The sequence below is a fragment of the Saccoglossus kowalevskii genome, chromosome 1, assembly GCF_978046115.1.
Source record: "Saccoglossus kowalevskii chromosome 1, keSacKowa6.1, whole genome shotgun sequence".
Classification (NCBI taxonomy): Eukaryota; Metazoa; Hemichordata; class Enteropneusta; family Harrimaniidae; genus Saccoglossus; species Saccoglossus kowalevskii.
Window position 1 is genome coordinate 10,007,482 of NC_140641.1, and position 18,653 is coordinate 10,026,134.

Here is an 18,653-nt window from a genome sequence, read left to right on the forward strand (position 1 = left end):
AAATTGCATAACTGAAAAAATCTACTAAGCAATCTGATTGGTGGAGAACACAGAAAAGAAAATATTTATAGTCGTACATTACAGTCTCTAAAATAGCTGCTTGGGAAATTTGCATTGAAATATATGATCTGATATTAAGACTTGTGAACATATATGATTATATCATAACAAGTTTAATAAGTTTGGTACTTTCAGAGAAGTATTGTTGCCCCCCCCCCCACCAATAACTAGTACCAGTAAAAAATGAAACAGAAAAAAATGACAAAACTGTATGTAGTTAGTGAAGCATGTAATAAGCATGCAACTAATGTTACAGTTCCTAGACAATTAATGATAAAAGTTTCCTCACCTTTAACTTCTTCAAATATAGCATTTCTTTGTTCAACTGAACCAAACTGTATACAACATTGTAATACACGCACTGTGTCATGGGCAAAGGCCAACTAGTTAAAGAAAAACAATAATTATTTAGTTTTCAATTTAAGGCATTTTAAAAAATGAGTGTTTGTTTCATTATTGAAATCTACTATGAGACAATATTACTGACAAGAGGCAACCATCCAACTAGTAATGAATGTGACCTAGTACAATTAAACATGACTAATTTTCTGAGTTTTGAAGCATTATTGATGTTTGTTGGTTCATTCAGCATATTAGTATATTACCAGTGGTCAGCATACATGAAGACATTACATCGACGCAATTGCATACAGTCTGAGTGCATACTTTAAGGTATCCTTGTAATAACCTTATTATTATACATCTTCTCCTCCCAATGATACATCATGGAAATGACGAAATCCAACAAGTTTAGAACTAATTTAGCGAACTTCTTTGTGTGAAGTCCAGTCAAAACATATGGCAGCCATATTTGTTTTTATTATTAGAGGACGCTTATGCGCGTAATCTTTCCATATTTGGAATTCGCATTTCCTAATATAGTAGGCTGAAACTACTTTGTAAAATACTGCCAAATTATGGCACGCTGTAACTTGTAGCGTTACGGTGACAGATGTATAATAATAGTATATATTAGGAGTGAGCATACTACCGGGGGGGGGGGGGTATTTTCGTTCAACGTAATTGCAATATTTTTTTGTTCGTACAACGTAAATAGAAAAAATAAATTTCGTAATCACAGGCTAGACGTATAACGTAATCAATCAAATATTTTTTTCGTACACTGTAAAAATGTGTAATTTTTCTCAGTACGTAGAAGAATTTACATCCAAACAAGCCATGCATGGCACAGTCCCCGTTAGTTATCAATTTAGGATATATAGTTATGTTTATAGTAATATAGCTGGAATATAACCATGTCAGGAATATGATTTTTTAACATTAAAATGATTGACATTTGTATCTGATCGTCAAACAAGTACTTGTCCATATTGAGAGATATTGCTCTGGAACAGCATTCAAAATCAGCCATTTTGAATACATGTATAACGAATATCTAAAATTTGAATATAATCAGTCAAAGCATTTAAGAGATATGGCTCTAGAAGCCCAATCATTGAAACAAAATGGCCGCCAGTCAGCTATTTTGATTCCAATCTGAAAAATAAAATGACATGCATCAGGAACCTGTAATGTCTAACCTGTGTTATAAGTTTGAACAAAATCCATCCATAAATGCAAGAAATGCTTAGTATTCGAGGATTTTTTCAGCACAAAAATAGCACACTTTGAAAAAGTATATCTGTGACATGATGTATAATGAATATTAAAAATTTGAACATAATCAGACAAAACTAGTCAGACATATGGGTCTGGAAACCCATTCATTAAAACAAAATGGACGCCAGACAGCCATTTTGAATCTGATCTGAAAAATAAAATGACGTGCATCAGGAACCCATAATGTCTAATGTATGTACCAAGTTTGAACGAAATCCATCCATAAATGTCAGAAATGCTTGATATTTGATGATTTTTTAGTACAAAAATGACAACCATTCGGCCATTTTGAATAGGATCGTCAAACCAATATATCTATGACATGATGTATAATGAATATTTAAAATTTGAACATAATCAGTCAAAACAAGTTGGAGATATGGCACGAGAACCACATTGATTAATACAAAATGACCACCAGTCGGCCATTTTGAATATTATCTGAAAAACAAAATTATTTGCATCAAGGTCCCATAATGTCTAATGTATATACCAAGTTTGAGCAAAATACATTTGTAAACAGAAATGGTTGCTTTTTATGATTTTTTAGCACAAAAATGGCCGCCATTCGGCCATCTTGAATCAGATCGTAAAACAAAATGATGTGCATCAAGGTCCTATAATGTCCAACGTATATACAAGGTTTGAACAAAATCCATCTGTAAACAACCGGGAAATGCTCGATTTTGATGATTTTTAGCACAAAAATGGCCGCCATTCTGCCATCTTGAATCAGATCATGAAACAAATTGACGTGCATATGTATATTATGTATGACGTATGTGTAAAGTTTGATTGTGATTGGTCCAGGCATTACTAAGATACAGGTCCGGACACACGCACGGAGGTCAAAACATAGGTCCCCGTTTTCGGACTGCGTCCGAACGGGGACTAATAAAAAAATCGTAAAAAATAATGCAGGGAAATTACATTTTAGAAACTGTAAAATGACTAGATGACACAATTTACTACAAAATTGAATGTCAAGACGTAAAAGACCCTCTATCCGAATGAAGAGCATTACGAGGGTAATATTCGTATGCATCTCTACACACGGCGCAGTAATGGCGGAGAATTTGAGTCGGAGAGCTCTTCAGACCATTCAATGTTCCATTTTTTAACACTGTAAACTGTAAAAACGTCTTTTTTTTCCCTTGTAAATTGTAAAAAACCCTTTTTAATTCCTGTAAAACCATACCAGCTACCCCCCCCCCCCTTGCCTCCCCCCTCTACCAGTGGTCATGGCACAGTACAGGGGCAAACCCAGCTATACTTGATACAAGAGTGATGTGTACAGAGACAGGAACTGATTAGATAGCCATGAACCTGAATAGCAAGCTGAGTGTGTATCCAATCATCAGTCTCTGTAGTACTAGGCAAACTTACAAACAATTAAGCCACACAAAAGTACATTTTGCCTATCAAACTAGTTGTTCTCTTACCTCAGAAACTTTTCCTTGTACCATTTTATACAATTCTGCGATTAACTTTCGTCTTGTTTCCTTTGAGCAGTTGTGCCTGTGTAAGTATCTCATTAATTTTAGTTTGATCATAGACCATAGAATATATATTAAGGTCTATGGTTTAATACAACTCCTATGTAGTTGCAGGGTACAAAAAATAATTTGGACTTATTTAGTAATTTACATTTATGAGATAAACAGCAAGTTCTCTCTTAAATATGTGATGTTGGTAATTTTACCTAACCTATGACCTTAGGTCTATGACCTAACCAAATTCTTCCAGGTTTTCTTAAATATTCAATTAATAGAAATTTTGATATTTGTAAAGAAAAATACACAAGACAATTATATTTGAGTCGTATATACTTACCTTCTTAGTGTCTCCCAAATTTCCTTAGCTCGTTTTGATAATTCATAATTATTTTTCAACTTTCTTCTCTGCACTTTTTTCTCTTTTTTTGTCATTTTATGCAGTTTGTCAGATTCTTCTGTACCTGCAAACAGCCATATCAAAAATAGTTTAGAATAAATACAGTTGACAAATCACCAGCTGAAAGCCTCCTCAGAATGGAAAAAGAAAAAAATGGCGTCCGCAGTTGATGTGTTACAACCTGTCCATGTATTCATACATGTATATGCACAAAGCGACAACAAAAATTGTGCTTCTCGTCAGAGAAAACAGAAAATAATGGTGCAGCTTGAATTTGCAGCAACACCAGAACAATAATATCTATGTTAAATGTTGAACACATATCAAATAATGCTTTCAGATACATCCCTTAAAGGCTGATATACCCATTCATATGTAATGCACTTCACTAATACATGAAATTAAAAAAAAAATGTAATATGATGTAATACAATACTGATTGTATTGTTTTTACATTATACATACCAAGGGCTTATTTTTCAAATTATCGTCAACACAATTGCACGATAGTTTTAAAAAATAACTAACAAGCAGAATCACCACTTAACATACGCAAAGAGTTTGCATGTTAAGAATACATATGATTCAATCTATAGTACCTTAAAATCTGTATTAGAAGCCGCATCCCTAATAGAAGTCGCACCCATTCTTTTTGAATGTTTGAGAACCAAAAATTCATCATTTCTCACATGTGTAGATGCTCTATTAGAAGCCGCATTCCCTCTGTTGCATTGTACAATTTTAATAGAAGCCGCGGTTTCTAATACAGATTTTACAGTAGTATTCAGTTACAGAAATTAGGATATCATTGTTGCAATTTTAACATTGAATCATCCAATGACAATTAATATGACTTTACTGAAACAAACAATCAACAATATTTTCAGAATTCATAAATATTACAAACTTTTTTCATCTGAACTGCTTTTTTCTGATTTGTTCTTCTTTCCCTTTGGACTTGCTGCTTTCTTCAATTTTGTTTTCTCCTTGAATGATTTAGAGTTCTTCGTCTTTAACTCCATTGATTTACTTTTGTTTTTTTTGAGATGTTTTTTATTTTGTTCATCTTCACCCCCAGAATGTTCTCGCTTCCTTTTCTGTTTTTTCCTTGCTACAGTTTGATCTCCCATCTTATCTTGTAGAATTACTGAAACAAGAAAAACACTCATATTACATGTTCAGTACATGTATTTGGCATTTGAAGCTCCCCCATATTCCCCATCTTTTATCAAAGACCTGCAGCCACTGAATACAATGGATGCTTGGAAATGTTTGATTGCAGAATCAAAATTAGCGAGATCATCAGTGGATTCAAAAACATGTGTACATGTGTAATACATGCTTTGCAGACAAAGACACTAACACAATAGACTGAGATGACTCAGTTGTTTCACCAACTCATCATTTGCATATTTAGTAACTCGAGCAAATGTTTGTTGTGCAATTTTGTGATCGTCTCGCAACCCTTATAAAAATGAAACTTTGATAAAACCTTCCCAATGCCTTCCTGGTACCTTCCGGGAACTAACCGGGAAGGTTCTCGCATAGAAATACTATGCAACAAAAACTAAGCAGCTTTATGCGGCTAGCTGCTTAGTTCTTGCATAGTGTTAATACTATGCGAGAAGGTGTCAGTTATTTTCATACTATGCGAGAAGGTGCCAATAAAAGCATAATTCTATGCGAGAAGGTGCCAGCTATTTTCATACTATGCAAGAAGGTGCCAGCTATTTTCATACTATGCAAGAAGGTGCCAGCTATTTTCATACTATGCGAGAAGGTGCCAATAAAATCTGAATTATATGCGAGAAGGTGCCAATAAAATCTGAATTCTATGGGACAAGATGCCAGCTATTTTTGTACTATACCAATAAAATAAGAAGTTATGCAATTTCACTCTAGCTTCCGACTTGCACAAGCACCCTTTGAACCATTTAAAGAGTAAAATAATCATCATCACAAATATGTGTTGCATTAATGATAAATTTTATTTAAACCTTTTAAAATTTACAGCAACAAAAACTGGTTTTATTTTACAACATTAACTGTAATTATTCTTGACTACAGATTTGCTATAAATGTGTGTGCAACACTGGACTAAATGCAATTGCATTTATGAAATACACCCCTAGGTGTCTCGGGGGGGGGGGAGGAGGGGTTGTTTCTATTATATTATGCAATTCTGAGAGACACAAATAACTATATAGTACCAAAAGCCATGTTCAAATGTGATACACTTTTGAAATGCTTTATTTGAAACCATCGTTAATAATATAAAAATATTTTGTTTGGAAATTGAGTTCAATTTGATTGTTGTTTCAACTTTCCCAAAAAATAATATTTACTTTGTGACAAATATTCAATTTATCTAAATTCCTTCCTGTGAATTTTGGTTTTGATACTACCAACAGAATTTTGTGTCCCTTAGAATCCAAATAAATACATGTGCACTGTATAGTTTAGACTGTCAACAGTTCTCGGGCCTAATAAAGAGTAACTTATTTTCAAACGCCTTGGGCGTTTTAAAGATATGCCGAAGGTTTTTCAAGCGAGAGCCGTAAGGCCCGAGAGACTTTTATAGCATGAAACGCCCTCATGGCATGACATTCCTGCGGAGATTTGTCACTCAAACTATGCCATACACCGATCAACCAATCATGAGAGAAACGAGTCACCAAGGAAGTAGTTTGAGTGACAAGTCTCAACAGGAACGTCACCGGGCAATTTCCAGGTAATGTCGCATGAGGGCGTTACATGCTATAACAGTCTCTCGGCATTTCATTAAAAACACCTACAGCATTTGAAAAGTGATTCTTTATCAGGCCCGAGAACTGTAGACAGTATATGTATATGTATAGTTACTAAATACATTTTTGAAAATGATTGCACAAGTGATATGCAAGATATAATTCCAATTTTGAACAAATTATCTGTGAATCTAATCACACTCCACCATATTTCCAAATTCACATACATAACTAACATTGTTGACTGAAACATTTACACACAGACCTAAAATATTATTAATTTGAATCAGATCTATGTTCCTACTCTCAGACTTGCACGGGTGTATGTGGCTCAGTGTAATGTTGAGGAAATTTTCCAACCCAGCAAATGCAAGGATTTTTGATCGTTGCTCTGACTCAAGACGACATATGCATGCCAAAATTGATTTGACGGTGCAAACACAGTTTTGTTCATTCTTACACCAACAGTGAGGGATAGCAAAAAAGTCAACTAATCCAAATCGAACAATATTGTTTTGGCTGTCAAAATACTTAACACAGTAAGAGTTTCTAGCTTTCACTCGTGTGTAATCTCGTGAATGAATTACTTGACCATGAAGGAATATACGACTATGGTACACCAATTTCTTTGGCCTCCAGCCAAGACAGTCTATAACCTTACACATGAGTTCATTAGGCAAGTCCTTTGAATAGCCGCGACCCAGTGGACGAACAAACTCATCATTCTGAACATTACCACATGGCTTCACAAAAGATACATTTTTGCACATTCCTTGAAGAAAGGATTGCTCCTTTGTACCTGAAACAGATTCAATCATTTGTGGAATTGTTTGCAGTATATTGACAGACCCAACAATCTGCAAATCAACATGCTGAGTTCCATGGAATAACTTCAAAAGGTTGCCATTGAGGTTTTCAAATGGAAAACATGAATATGCCCAGAGAGGACCCAGATCTCGAACACACATTGGCAAATGGAGAAGAGAATGTAGGTTCAATGTAAAATGCTTGAGCCCATATAATGGTTCGAACATCAGAACAAAATAGCGCAACAACAGTTCACTTTGTCTGATATCATCCTCAGTAATACTGTCTTTACAAAGAATAAATATGCCTTCAACAAAACTTGCATAATGATAAAAATACAGGGATGGTAGCAAGTCTGCCAAGATTGGGATTGAATAAAAAAACAGCCAGGATCTCATCTCAGATGCTTTCCAGTACTTGAAATGAGAACTGATCGCTCTTGGAATCCGAGAAATTACTGAAGGTGGTTTAATTTTCAAGAGTCGATCATCAATCAAATCAAGAGAACTAGTCAAGGAATACTCTTCTGAAGAATACAAAGAAGAAAACCATAAATTGTGCAAGCGTTTTGATATACCCATCAATGCTAAATGCATATAATCTATTGCTGTACTCCTAACGTAATCATAATGCCTACATCCCATTAAAAAAGAAGGGCCTTTAATTCCTTTTACAGGGGTTCCTGCAGCACTTGCTTCCATGGCATGTTTGAGGGATTCACTAGCCAATCGAGGGTTTCTGAGTGGGTTCTCTTTATCATATGGAAAGACGTGAACATGTCCACCTTTGCTAGTTTTGTGAGTTTCGCCTGGCTGTAAGCATTTTGGACAACCAAAGTGCCCATTAAATTGCATGCAGTTCAGCATTAAACTTTTGGCAGGCAAATCAGCAGTTCCATAAAGAAGGAATGCTTTGATGTTTACAGTTTTCTTATTTATCAGAACATCAATACCAGTTGACTCAAGACTTTGTAAACTACGGTAAAGGGGGATAGAAAAACTTTCCATAAACGGCTTGTGTTCTCCAAACCACAACCCAGAGAAAATCATATTTTCTTTGAGTCTCCTGACCTTTGGGGGGAGCTCATTAATTGCCAAATACATCGGCCATATGGCATATTTAGAGCTTTTAAACACTGGCACTCCATCAGTATTCCACATAAATGATATATTGTATGGGTATTTGCTAGATAGTGGCCCATCCTTATCTGATAAGTTGGTATATAGCTGGCCATCATAAATATCTTCAATACAGTTTTCACCTTTTTTTAAGCGTGTAAATCTGTGTTTCAGTGAATTCACAAAGGACTGTCTGCCAAAAAGATTATGTAGCTGTGCTTCAATAGGAATTTCCAGGAAGTAGGATTTTGCTTTCACAGCTGTCAGATCGCGGAGGCATAAGCTGTTTCCACACATGGCTTGATTTATATTAACAGGTGACAAACAATGTGAACAAAAGTAGTGCTTAACTAAAGGAGAGTCAATTTCTGAGAAATACTTCTTGAAATTATAAAGGCTCTTTAAACCAGGATGTGTCTCAAGACAATGTAAACTAATCAATGTCAAGAGGTCTGTGAGTTGGGTTCCGCTGACAGAATGGTTAACTGTGTACATAAGAATTAGCAGCATGCTAACTGAAATCGACATATTATGACCTCTATAAATTGGCTTTTCTGATGTTTTATTTGTTCCAAGGCTTGGCTCACATCCATCAGTTTGTGGAGTTCTATCACCATCATCACCATCATCACTATCATCATCATCATCACCACCACCACCACCACCACTTTTTTCATAGCATTCATCAGATTTATGGTCACAGTCTACTTGGACAGTGTGTAAATTATTCTCTGTATTTCCAGGTGGGTGTCGACATGTAATTGAAGAGTGCAGCATCTTTTCCAATATATCATGTTCAGGAAAATTATTAGTGTCAGTGGGTTGTTTTTCCGGATTGCACACACCATCTTGACAAGTCTCTAGGTTTATGGTTGAAGCGACCTCCGGCATATACAATTTATTATATTTTATTGGTCGTACGGCCCCTGAAGAGTTGACACGCCGTTTACGATCCATTAGCCAACTGTGAAAAACATTAAAAGCTTGATTAAACAATTCAAAACATTGATATTATGTAACCATCCTTAAAGTTTATTATACTGAACAATCGATGTTCTGTACGATTAAATATTAACTCTCACAGCCAAGGTGTTTATATGGCAATAGCAATTTTTGTCTTCTTGTTACAAATTTCATAGCACCACTCATTTCGCCCAACTTCCCATCCACTTCCGCTTTTCAATCACTTTTTTTCGCTTGATATTGCGACCGCTTGTTGAATTCGACCGGATAATTTCTGCTTTATTCTCGACCGCGCAAACGCTCGCTCGCACGCATTTAAAATTCAGACTACTAAACAGATTTTTCGAGGTTTACATGATTTAATGCTGTCTTTCCGGTTTTCATAGACGTTGAATAGCCGTCAAAAGTTCAAATACGCAATCTGACCCTTTGACTTAGATATGACTTGGTCCCGAAAGGTATTTGACTGCGTCTGTCACATCGTCCGCTTGCACGGTGTTGTTCCGTTCGGATATTCCTTCGCCGGAACATTCACCTTGAAAATTCATGATGCGTCTGTCAATTATATACACATCATTACTGTGAAGCAAAATGATAAAAATGGCAAAAAACTGCCGACTTATATAACTGGTCAGAAAAAAATAAAAACATGTAGATTTACCTCAAGCAAAATACCTCCAAAGGTAAACTAAAACCTAATGTTCCCTCGACAGAAATATTGGTCAGTTTGTCTTCGTTGTAGTTTATTTTTCAACCATTTCTCACGATTTTCGCAACCTTAGTTAACGACAACGCCGCCATCTTAGAATATACGAGAATAAAGCCAAGTCCCGCAAAACGATAACGTAACTTCAAGATAGACAGGAGCTATAAACCACGGACAGACTTTAATTAGAATGTCTATAAACCGTGTCCTGGTAAAAAAAAATGTTTGGAATGTCGAACGCCTTGGTTTCTACCTCCATGTCTACACTAGGTTTAGAACGGGCATCGGTTCCGACATCTGTCATTCAATCAGCCGAGACAGGACAAACATTGATAGTAATTATGGGAATAATGTTCAGTAATTTGAGGGCTGACAACCCAAATAATTAAACCAGCCAATTAATGATGTAACAAAGCGTTGCAGTTGTCAATGAAGGGTAGTCGTACAATCCCAACTCCGGTGTCGACTCAAGTAGTCTTTTGTTTTGCTGGGACAGTCTTCAAAGTTATTCACTCGAGAAACTTCGGCATATTTTGAAAAAGAGGTACAATTAGACCTCAGTTCAAAAAAAAATAGTCTGAGATATACTCATGTCCACGGCGAATCAGTTTTCTTTGCAAGTTGGGAAAATAGATAAAGCAGACGAGGGTCGATGATTTTCAGTACCGAAGAATAGAATAGAATATTGCTTTATCACAACGTTAAAGAAAATTTGACATTTCTTTTTTGGTTTCTACACATGTAGAAGGTAATAAAGCTAAAAACAAAACAAAAAGTGTGACAAACAAACAAGAAAGAATATGATTTTCAAATTGTTAGTCGATTGGTAACCAAATATTAACGGCTACAACTAAATTTCTTTTTTTCTGAAGCCCAACAAAATAATTATGCAATGTAAGCTCTGACTTTCGCGGTATGTAGTCCGTTTTTACTCGAAAACATTTGATCGAGCTCAGCCAATGATCGTGACTTAATTTTGAAAATGTAATGTCGAATTTTACCTACTTGGCTATAGCATCGTTATTTTTTGGAATAAACCAACATTGTTTCTCTGCTCTCTGTCAAAACATGTTAGCAATGCCTTTTTCACGTAATTGTCTCGATACTCGTCATTGAAAGAAGCAAGCGGCCCTGGGTACAAACGGAACACACAGTCCCACTCCATCAGCATGTCGTGGAACACTGCTAAATTCACAGACTATTTTTTACCATGAAACTATTGGTTTCTCTCAACTTATCCACAGTCACACTTCCATCCTACATTTAGAACGTTCTTGAACGATAACAGAATTTAATAATAGTTAATATTAATTGTATTTTCAGAATTTAACATTAAAACAACCATTTCGACCAGTGGATTGGGCGAGCGGTCGGCGTTTTCAATAAGCGAGCAGTGGTAAAAAGGCGATTAAAATTTGGCCGTTTTCCGGTCGGAAAAGACCGTGCGGCTGGAAGTTAAGCGATAAGTGGTTGATTGAAAAGCGATAAAAAGTTGGGTGAAATGAGTACTATACTTGTATACCAAACATCGCAGCACTACTTATATTTGTAAATGGGATGATAATAAACTTGTTTAGAAAATACTAGTGTATTAAATGTAGTTAAACTTACCTAGTCTTTTATCAATAGATAGTTCACGTAATAACAGTTTCTAACTAAGACCTTGACTGGGCTGGTCTGAAGCGAGATTTTTTTTCTTTCGAAAAAAATAAAACTTGCTTGTTAGCACGGCCAGAAGCACCTAAAATGTCTCACAGATCTACACAAACGGTGACGTACGCGCTCTTTGATTTAGATTTTCTATTTTGATGTACCAACAGTCTGAAAATAAAAAAGTAATATTTATATTGAACAGTCAAATGTATTTGAGCTGGAAACAAATCTGAAATATTTGTTGCTAAAATAGGTTAAATAATAACAATACTATGTGTAGATTTTACGGTTACGTAAACTGTCAATCGTAACATCCAAGTACAGTTACTGGATTGTAAAGCGGGAACTGTATATATAGCCGTCTGCTTGGTACAGCTTTTTAGCACCAAGTTTAGTGATAAAATCAGCAAAAATATTGGTGCGTTATTCTTGTATACATTCACGAAAATGTTGCATATAATCTCACAATAAGTTAAAAACCAAATCAGCATGTCCTTAATGCTATAGGAAAAAAATGCAGACGTTTGTACTCACCCTGTAGGAGCCAAGTTTTGATGTTCTAACCCTGCGTATTTACGCGGAACCTGACGTCATTGGCACCTGTCGGCACGTACGCATTGGCGTAAACACGCGCTGTTAAACCTTGTAGCAAACTGAAAACGAGGCATTGACGTCAGAATTTTCGGCATTTTGCGGCAATTCCGAATTCCTTCACGATTTATAGGTCGGTGTACATGTACATTTTGTGATAATGGGTTTTAACCTAGAATCTGATCACCCAGATGTAAAGAAATCGCTGAAATTGATAAAGAGTCCGGGAACAGACTTTGCATGTATTTTTTGGACGATAGATAAGCAGTTTGGTGTGATACCCAGGAAGGATTGTTTGCACCATGAAGACAGTTTAGAGGACCTTCTGTTTGGCGATGCCTTCCAGGCAATGTACGGAAAAGAGAAGTACGATGCGGTTTTTGTAACGCATGGTAAGGTGATTTTTTATATTCTGATTTTAGTTATTACAGTTTTTGTACAACGATAAAAGCCTGAATAATATCTACATCGTTTGTTTTTGTTTTGAATTAGTGGATAGTAATAGTTTTATGCAATCTGTATTATTTCTCGTTTATTTTTAGATAGCAATATAATTATTTGTAGATTATATGTTTGGTAATCTGTTTTACCGTACTAGTCCGACTTAGCACCTATGCTCAACTAAGCGCCCAGCCTACTTTCGGGAAATTTTATTTTGGGATAAAGTTCGTCTTAGCGCCCAACCCTTCTAAATTATGACTGCCTAGACATCGTCTGACTTTTCCGAATACCAGTACCCAAATTTATATAATACAGCGTAAATATCGACTGCTGCCAATGCGAAAACTACATATACCCATCGACGATGACCTGTTAAAATTCCAGTTTACCTTGCAATATTTTTTAATTACAATTTGTTTCTACATCATGCCATTTTTCGTCAAAATCAATTTCAACAGATCGTACTTCGACATCGCTTCTTCGAGGCTTCTTCATTGCCTTACCGAAATGCCTTCGGGAATTCCCGGAGAATTTCGTCGGTACAACCCATCATTCTGATTGGTTAATAACAGACTTGACCTATTAGGTCAACAGACGTTGTTGTAGGTCAAATCTCCTGGGTCAAATCGAGAGTTTGCGTACGATCGAACACATTCGACAACGAGGTGATAAAGAGTTTGCCTTCGACTGTTCTCCCTCAGACTAATAATTTTTACATCGTAAATAACATTGGAATATTAAAATGTGCGTTTTTTTGTTACCATTTCTGTTTCTTCATTGTAAAAGTGCTGGGTAAATCAATGACGTCTAAACTAATTTCGAAATTTTATTATTGACTGAACTAAAATTGTCATTTGTTTAATTTTCCGAAAGCGTCATGTAATAGAACGTAATGGCTTATTACGTAATGGTTTATTTATGTATACTCTGAGTATTATTTAATGCAACAATGCCACAAATTCTTACTAAATAATGTCCCCAACTGTGTAATTCTACAACTCAATTATCTCATCATAGTTAAAATGAGACAACTTAGACATGGTTGTGTAAAAAAACAAAAACATTGTCTATGTGTAAAGTTATATATGTATTTTTCTGTTGTTTATTTAATTCATTTCAGTTTAACTGAAAATCTAATACTACAACTGATGTCAATGAGAATTTTAGTACACAAGAACATTTAGTAAATCCTGTTTGCTTTGTCATTAATGTTCAGTGATTTATTTATTTATTTATTTATTTATTTATTTATTTATTTATTATGTACAGGAAATGCTGTTATAGATCAAGCAAAATATCATATAATTTATCAGATAAATTTGTTTTTTCATCTTCAATAACATTTCTTTTATTTCACACATTAAGTTGTCCCTTTTTATTTTAAAACTTGGACATTGCAAAATAAAATGTTCAAGGGTTTCTTTGACTTTTTTCATAACATGGAAAAATTATGTCATCTTCACTATTATTTTCCCATTTTCTTTTTTCATATGCCAACCCAAGAGTACATGATCTTGCTCTGAATTTTAGCTGTGCTCCTTTAAAGTTATTTATTGACTGAAGATATTTTTAACTTTTCAAGCTAGTTTTGAATTATTTATAATAATTAAGGCTTGATTTTAACTTCATATCTTCTCTCCGCTTGGATTCATCATGGTTCAGAACCAACGTGATTCAAACTATTATTACACAATGTATCAGCACTGGTTGTTTTAACAGGCATGAATCGTTAAATCAGCTCATATTTCTATTAATTACCATTTATACTAAGTGAAAAAGTTGGTATACAAAATATATAGTGCCGTATGCTAGATTTGATTTATTTGTCACATACTTGGGTGTTTATTTGAGTACCTGCAGCTTTTGTAACTTTGAGGCTTGTGTTGATATATTTGTTGCAAGCAGACACTTCAGTAAATCATATAAATTATATTCATTAACATTAGGTGCTAGTGAATCAGAACTGGTGAAGTTGGCAAAAAAATTGTCATCAATTAGAATCGTTAGAATCAGTCATGAAACACCAAACTCTGGTAAAAGACAACGCAAAAATAAACAGCGTGCTGATTTTGTGGATGAAGAAGACAGATCTTCTGAAGAGGAAACTGCAGGTAATGATCAGTTTTTATACATTTTCACAAGTAAGTCTGACATTACTTGCCCGTTATGGACTAGTGCGAAATTCTCATTTTTTTTCAGGTAAATTAATTGCCAGCTGCTACAGCGATAGCCATTTTTGAAGCGCATAGTCAAGTCAAATGTACAAACATCAATGTAGCTTTAAAAGTTGTTGCAAAATTATTTAAACTTAAATCCTTTTGAAAGCTTTGTTGCATTGTCCAATCACTGTGTTGATCTGGTTGTCAATCACGCTTTTGAGAACTTACCGACTTTTAAATCAATGGAACTTCTGAAAAGAAATGTATACATATTAACAATTTCCTACAATGTTAGTATATTATCTAGTTGGATATCACTTTAATTCCAAGACAAGGCTTATGGCTTTTATGGTAAAACATATTAAATTGATTTTCTTTTGATTTGTCTTGCACCTTCAGAGTCTCCAAGGAAAAAGAGAAAAAACATTAAGACAACTAGCAAAAATAAAGTTAGCACTAAAACATCTAAAGAAAAAGAAACAAAAGGTAAGATTGCATTTTTGGAATAATAATATTGTACTTTACGATCATTATTCCTCTCTCAAAGACTTAATATTTCCCTAAACGAGCACATGGTGAACCAACATTGTAATTAAGATAATTTTTAGATGTGGGAGGGTGTTCTGCTAGGTGCCCACTCCCTAAAAAAGATTTTCAAAACTTGAGTATCCTGGGTATGGTAACAACATACAGATATACTGGGTACGACAGCTGATTAAATGTTAAATTTATTATTGATGTGTTTTTTTTTCAGTTTTGATATATCTCTACCTTAATTAAGAAAACAACACTATAGTTGTACACTACAGTTTTATGGATTTTCTTGTGGTACATTTTATACAGTGCATGTTGTTTATTGAAAATGCTGTTTTGTTTAGCTTAATTTGCTCAGTTCAGTAGCACAGAATAATACTATGTTTGTAATGATAAAACCTTTTTCGTCACCAGAGTCGAAAGAAGCTAAAGAAAAGAAAAAAAGAGCAACTCAAGCCAAAAAACAGGCATCACAAGACCAGGCAAAGGTGATACTTGGTGATCTTATCGATGTACGAACATCAGACCAAAACAGAAGATCCCCACCTAACCAAGATGACAGGTCCCCTCCCAAACATAGTGACATGACCCCTCTCAACCAGTATGACAAAGCCCATCCAGACCAACAAGACAGTTCCCTTTCCAACCAACATAGCAGGTTTCTCCTCAGCCAACACAACAGGTACTCTTCCAACCAACATGACAGTAGATCCCCCACCCGCCAACATGATAGACCCCCTCCAAACCCATGTGACAGTAGATCCCCCACCTACCAACAGGACAGCCTCCCTCCCAATCAACACAACAGCTACCCTTCCAACCAACATTACAGTAGATCACCCACCCACCTAAATGACAGTCCCCCTCCCAGCCAATACAACAACTACCCTCACAATCAGCATGATGGATCCTTTTCCAACCAACATCACAGATGCCCTACTAACCAACTGATTGCAACCAATGACAGATCTGTCAACCAACATGACAAATCACCACCCCTTGAGGAGTACAGCAGACCACTTTCTGGCCAACATTACATTTCCTATCCTGACCAATGTTACAATTACGCTCCTGACCATCAATTCAGTTCTCTCAATGAACACACCAATACCAGCCCATCTTTCCTAACTCTACTTGGAAATTCTGATGTGTGTGCTGAATGCCTTTTAAAAGACAAACAACTGAAAAGCATGCAAGAAAAGCTTCAGAAAACAGAGATGGACTATCATCATATAAAAATTAAATACCACGAATTGAAGGCTTCAAAAGGTAAATAAGTGCTTCTTTATGTGCTTGTAATGATTTCATGGTTTTTAGCACATGTCTCCTAAGTTTAATGATCTGAATCTCCCTGATGGCTTTATTGCTCCCTGTTGTAAAGGTATTGAAATATTGTTCATATGTGTGCAATTGTAATATATAAAAAAAAATATGTTCAATACCATATTCTTTTTCTTTCAGCTTTATATTCATCTACAAGCATCTCTCACACTCCTAAACACTATGTACCAGTGCGTGGTGTACAGATTCCTGCAGCACCACATGTAAGCATATAACATTTTTAGTCTTTACTTGGATGAAGATGGTTACTAATAGATTTTGGTTGTTTTCTGTGTGTTTATCCTTCAGAAGCTATATCGCCTAAAGTCTTGTATCTGGTGAATAGTGACACAGAATTTGAATGGCATACATAATACACACCATATGTATTCCTAATTGTTAGACATCTTGAGTGTCTAAACAATAGAGTGACTACATGTATAACCATCTTAAATGACAACCAGTGCAAAACACATACCATATTTTATACTGTCGTATACATTGTGCTACGCACAAATTATTCTGAAATAAATTTTGAAGGATTGGTTTGTTAGCTAGAATATACAAAAACAACTAACACTTTTAATTTGTATTATATGATTCTTTCAGGAATTTGTAGCCCTAGGGACCGATCCACCATTAGGGTTTGAGAGGCTGGGGAGTACCAATTTATGTGTACAAAGCTTATGGTTATCAACAGTCACATCTAAATGCAGAAACGATTCTCCATCACTTTTTATGAAAAAAATGATAGATGGGTTTTTTCTACCAGAGCAGTTGAGTGGTATGAACAGAACTAAACTGGCGGAAAATATAACCATAGATGCATTGATTAGTAAGTATCTAGATAGATTGGCTATAATAAATTGGCATTATAATGATTTTTGAAACCTTTTCACATGCAATATCAGGCATATGATACATGTTACAAAACAATTGATTCTTGCATATTCAAATTTTACCATTAGGTTTTCTCTCTTTATTTGTAGAGTATGCCTGTAGTCATCTAAAAATGGCAGATAGGGACATAACTACATTGGTGAACCAGAAGTGTTGCTCCATGAAAAGAGCTCACCTCAACAGCATGAGAGGAAACAACACACAGGAGACCAATTAGTGCCTTTTTTTTTATTTAGTAACTGACTGGTCTTTTTCAATAAAATATTTTTTGGGCAATATATTTATCTTGCAGTTAATTTGTTGTTCACCAAACCCCAGTATACAGCTGGATGCATTTTGACGATGTCAGAATGTACAAGAAAGTTCCCAGTACTTTCTGCATAGTCCTTTTATAAAATCTCATTGCTGCATAAAGCTGAAACCTTCCCGATGCTTTCTCGCATAGTCCTTTCATCAAAATGGTTTGCTGCATAAAGCTGAAACCTTCCCGATACTTTCTCGCATAGTCCCTATTCAAAATAATTTGCTGCATAAAGCTGAAACCTTCCTGATTCTTTCTCGCATAGTCCATTTTTAAAATGGTTTGCTGCATAAAGCAGGAACCTTGCCGCATAAAGCGGGAACCTTCCTGATACTTTCCCGCATAGCTAATTTGCATGCGAAAAAGACACCTATCTGGAAGGTTCCCGATAGCTATCTGGTGCTGAGCAGGTACACTATGCAGGAACCCTTATATTTTTATAAGGGAATTATTGTCAGATCTTCATTACGTACTCATAATAATCTCGAAACGTTGCCTCAATTTTGCTCATACAATCAGCAGAATCAACATTTCAAAACTAGTATAGAGAAGGCCAAAGGACCCACAAAGGTTACCAAGCTAAGTGCCTCAGGACTGGGGCTTTAAAAAGTGCACTTCTAAGTTCCATACTAGGCAATATGCTCTTGTTTACATGTCTTGAAATTGTAATTTATAGTGGTATCGTTATTTTCTTAATGAAGATGTCGAATAAATATCGTAACATAACAATCCCAATAAGACAGAATATGATTTTAAACAATTCCTGAAATACTCGTAGTCGATTCGAAATTTACAGTAGCACAACATACTGACGCTGTGAGCGTGACGTGACCGACTAAC

At 35.4% G+C, this 18,653-nt stretch overlaps 2 protein-coding genes across 2 annotated transcripts in view; one reads left to right on the forward strand and one right to left on the reverse strand.

Annotated features, from left to right (window-relative positions):
- The window catches only part of LOC100374838 (pumilio homolog 3-like), a 30,753-nt gene that overhangs the window by 11,915 nt on the left and 185 nt on the right, over positions 1–18,653 (reverse strand). Inside the window, exons 2-5 of the mRNA XM_085498673.1 lie at positions 4,481–4,720; positions 3,514–3,637; positions 3,123–3,198; positions 350–443 (exon numbers count right to left, since the gene is read on the reverse strand). Coding sequence (XP_085354799.1) covers positions 350–443; positions 3,123–3,198; positions 3,514–3,637; positions 4,481–4,720 — 534 coding nt within the window. The remainder of the gene's footprint in view (positions 1–349; positions 444–3,122; positions 3,199–3,513; positions 3,638–4,480; positions 4,721–18,653) is intronic.
- LOC102803557 (uncharacterized) lies at positions 12,297–17,792 on the forward strand. The gene is made up of 7 exons (XM_085502763.1): positions 12,297–12,550; positions 14,546–14,710; positions 15,158–15,244; positions 15,707–16,561; positions 16,754–16,836; positions 17,222–17,447; positions 17,602–17,792. The coding sequence occupies exons 1-7, from the start codon at positions 12,319–12,321 to the stop codon at positions 17,727–17,729; spliced, it is 1,776 nt and encodes a 591-aa protein (XP_085358889.1). The 5' UTR covers positions 12,297–12,318; the 3' UTR covers positions 17,730–17,792.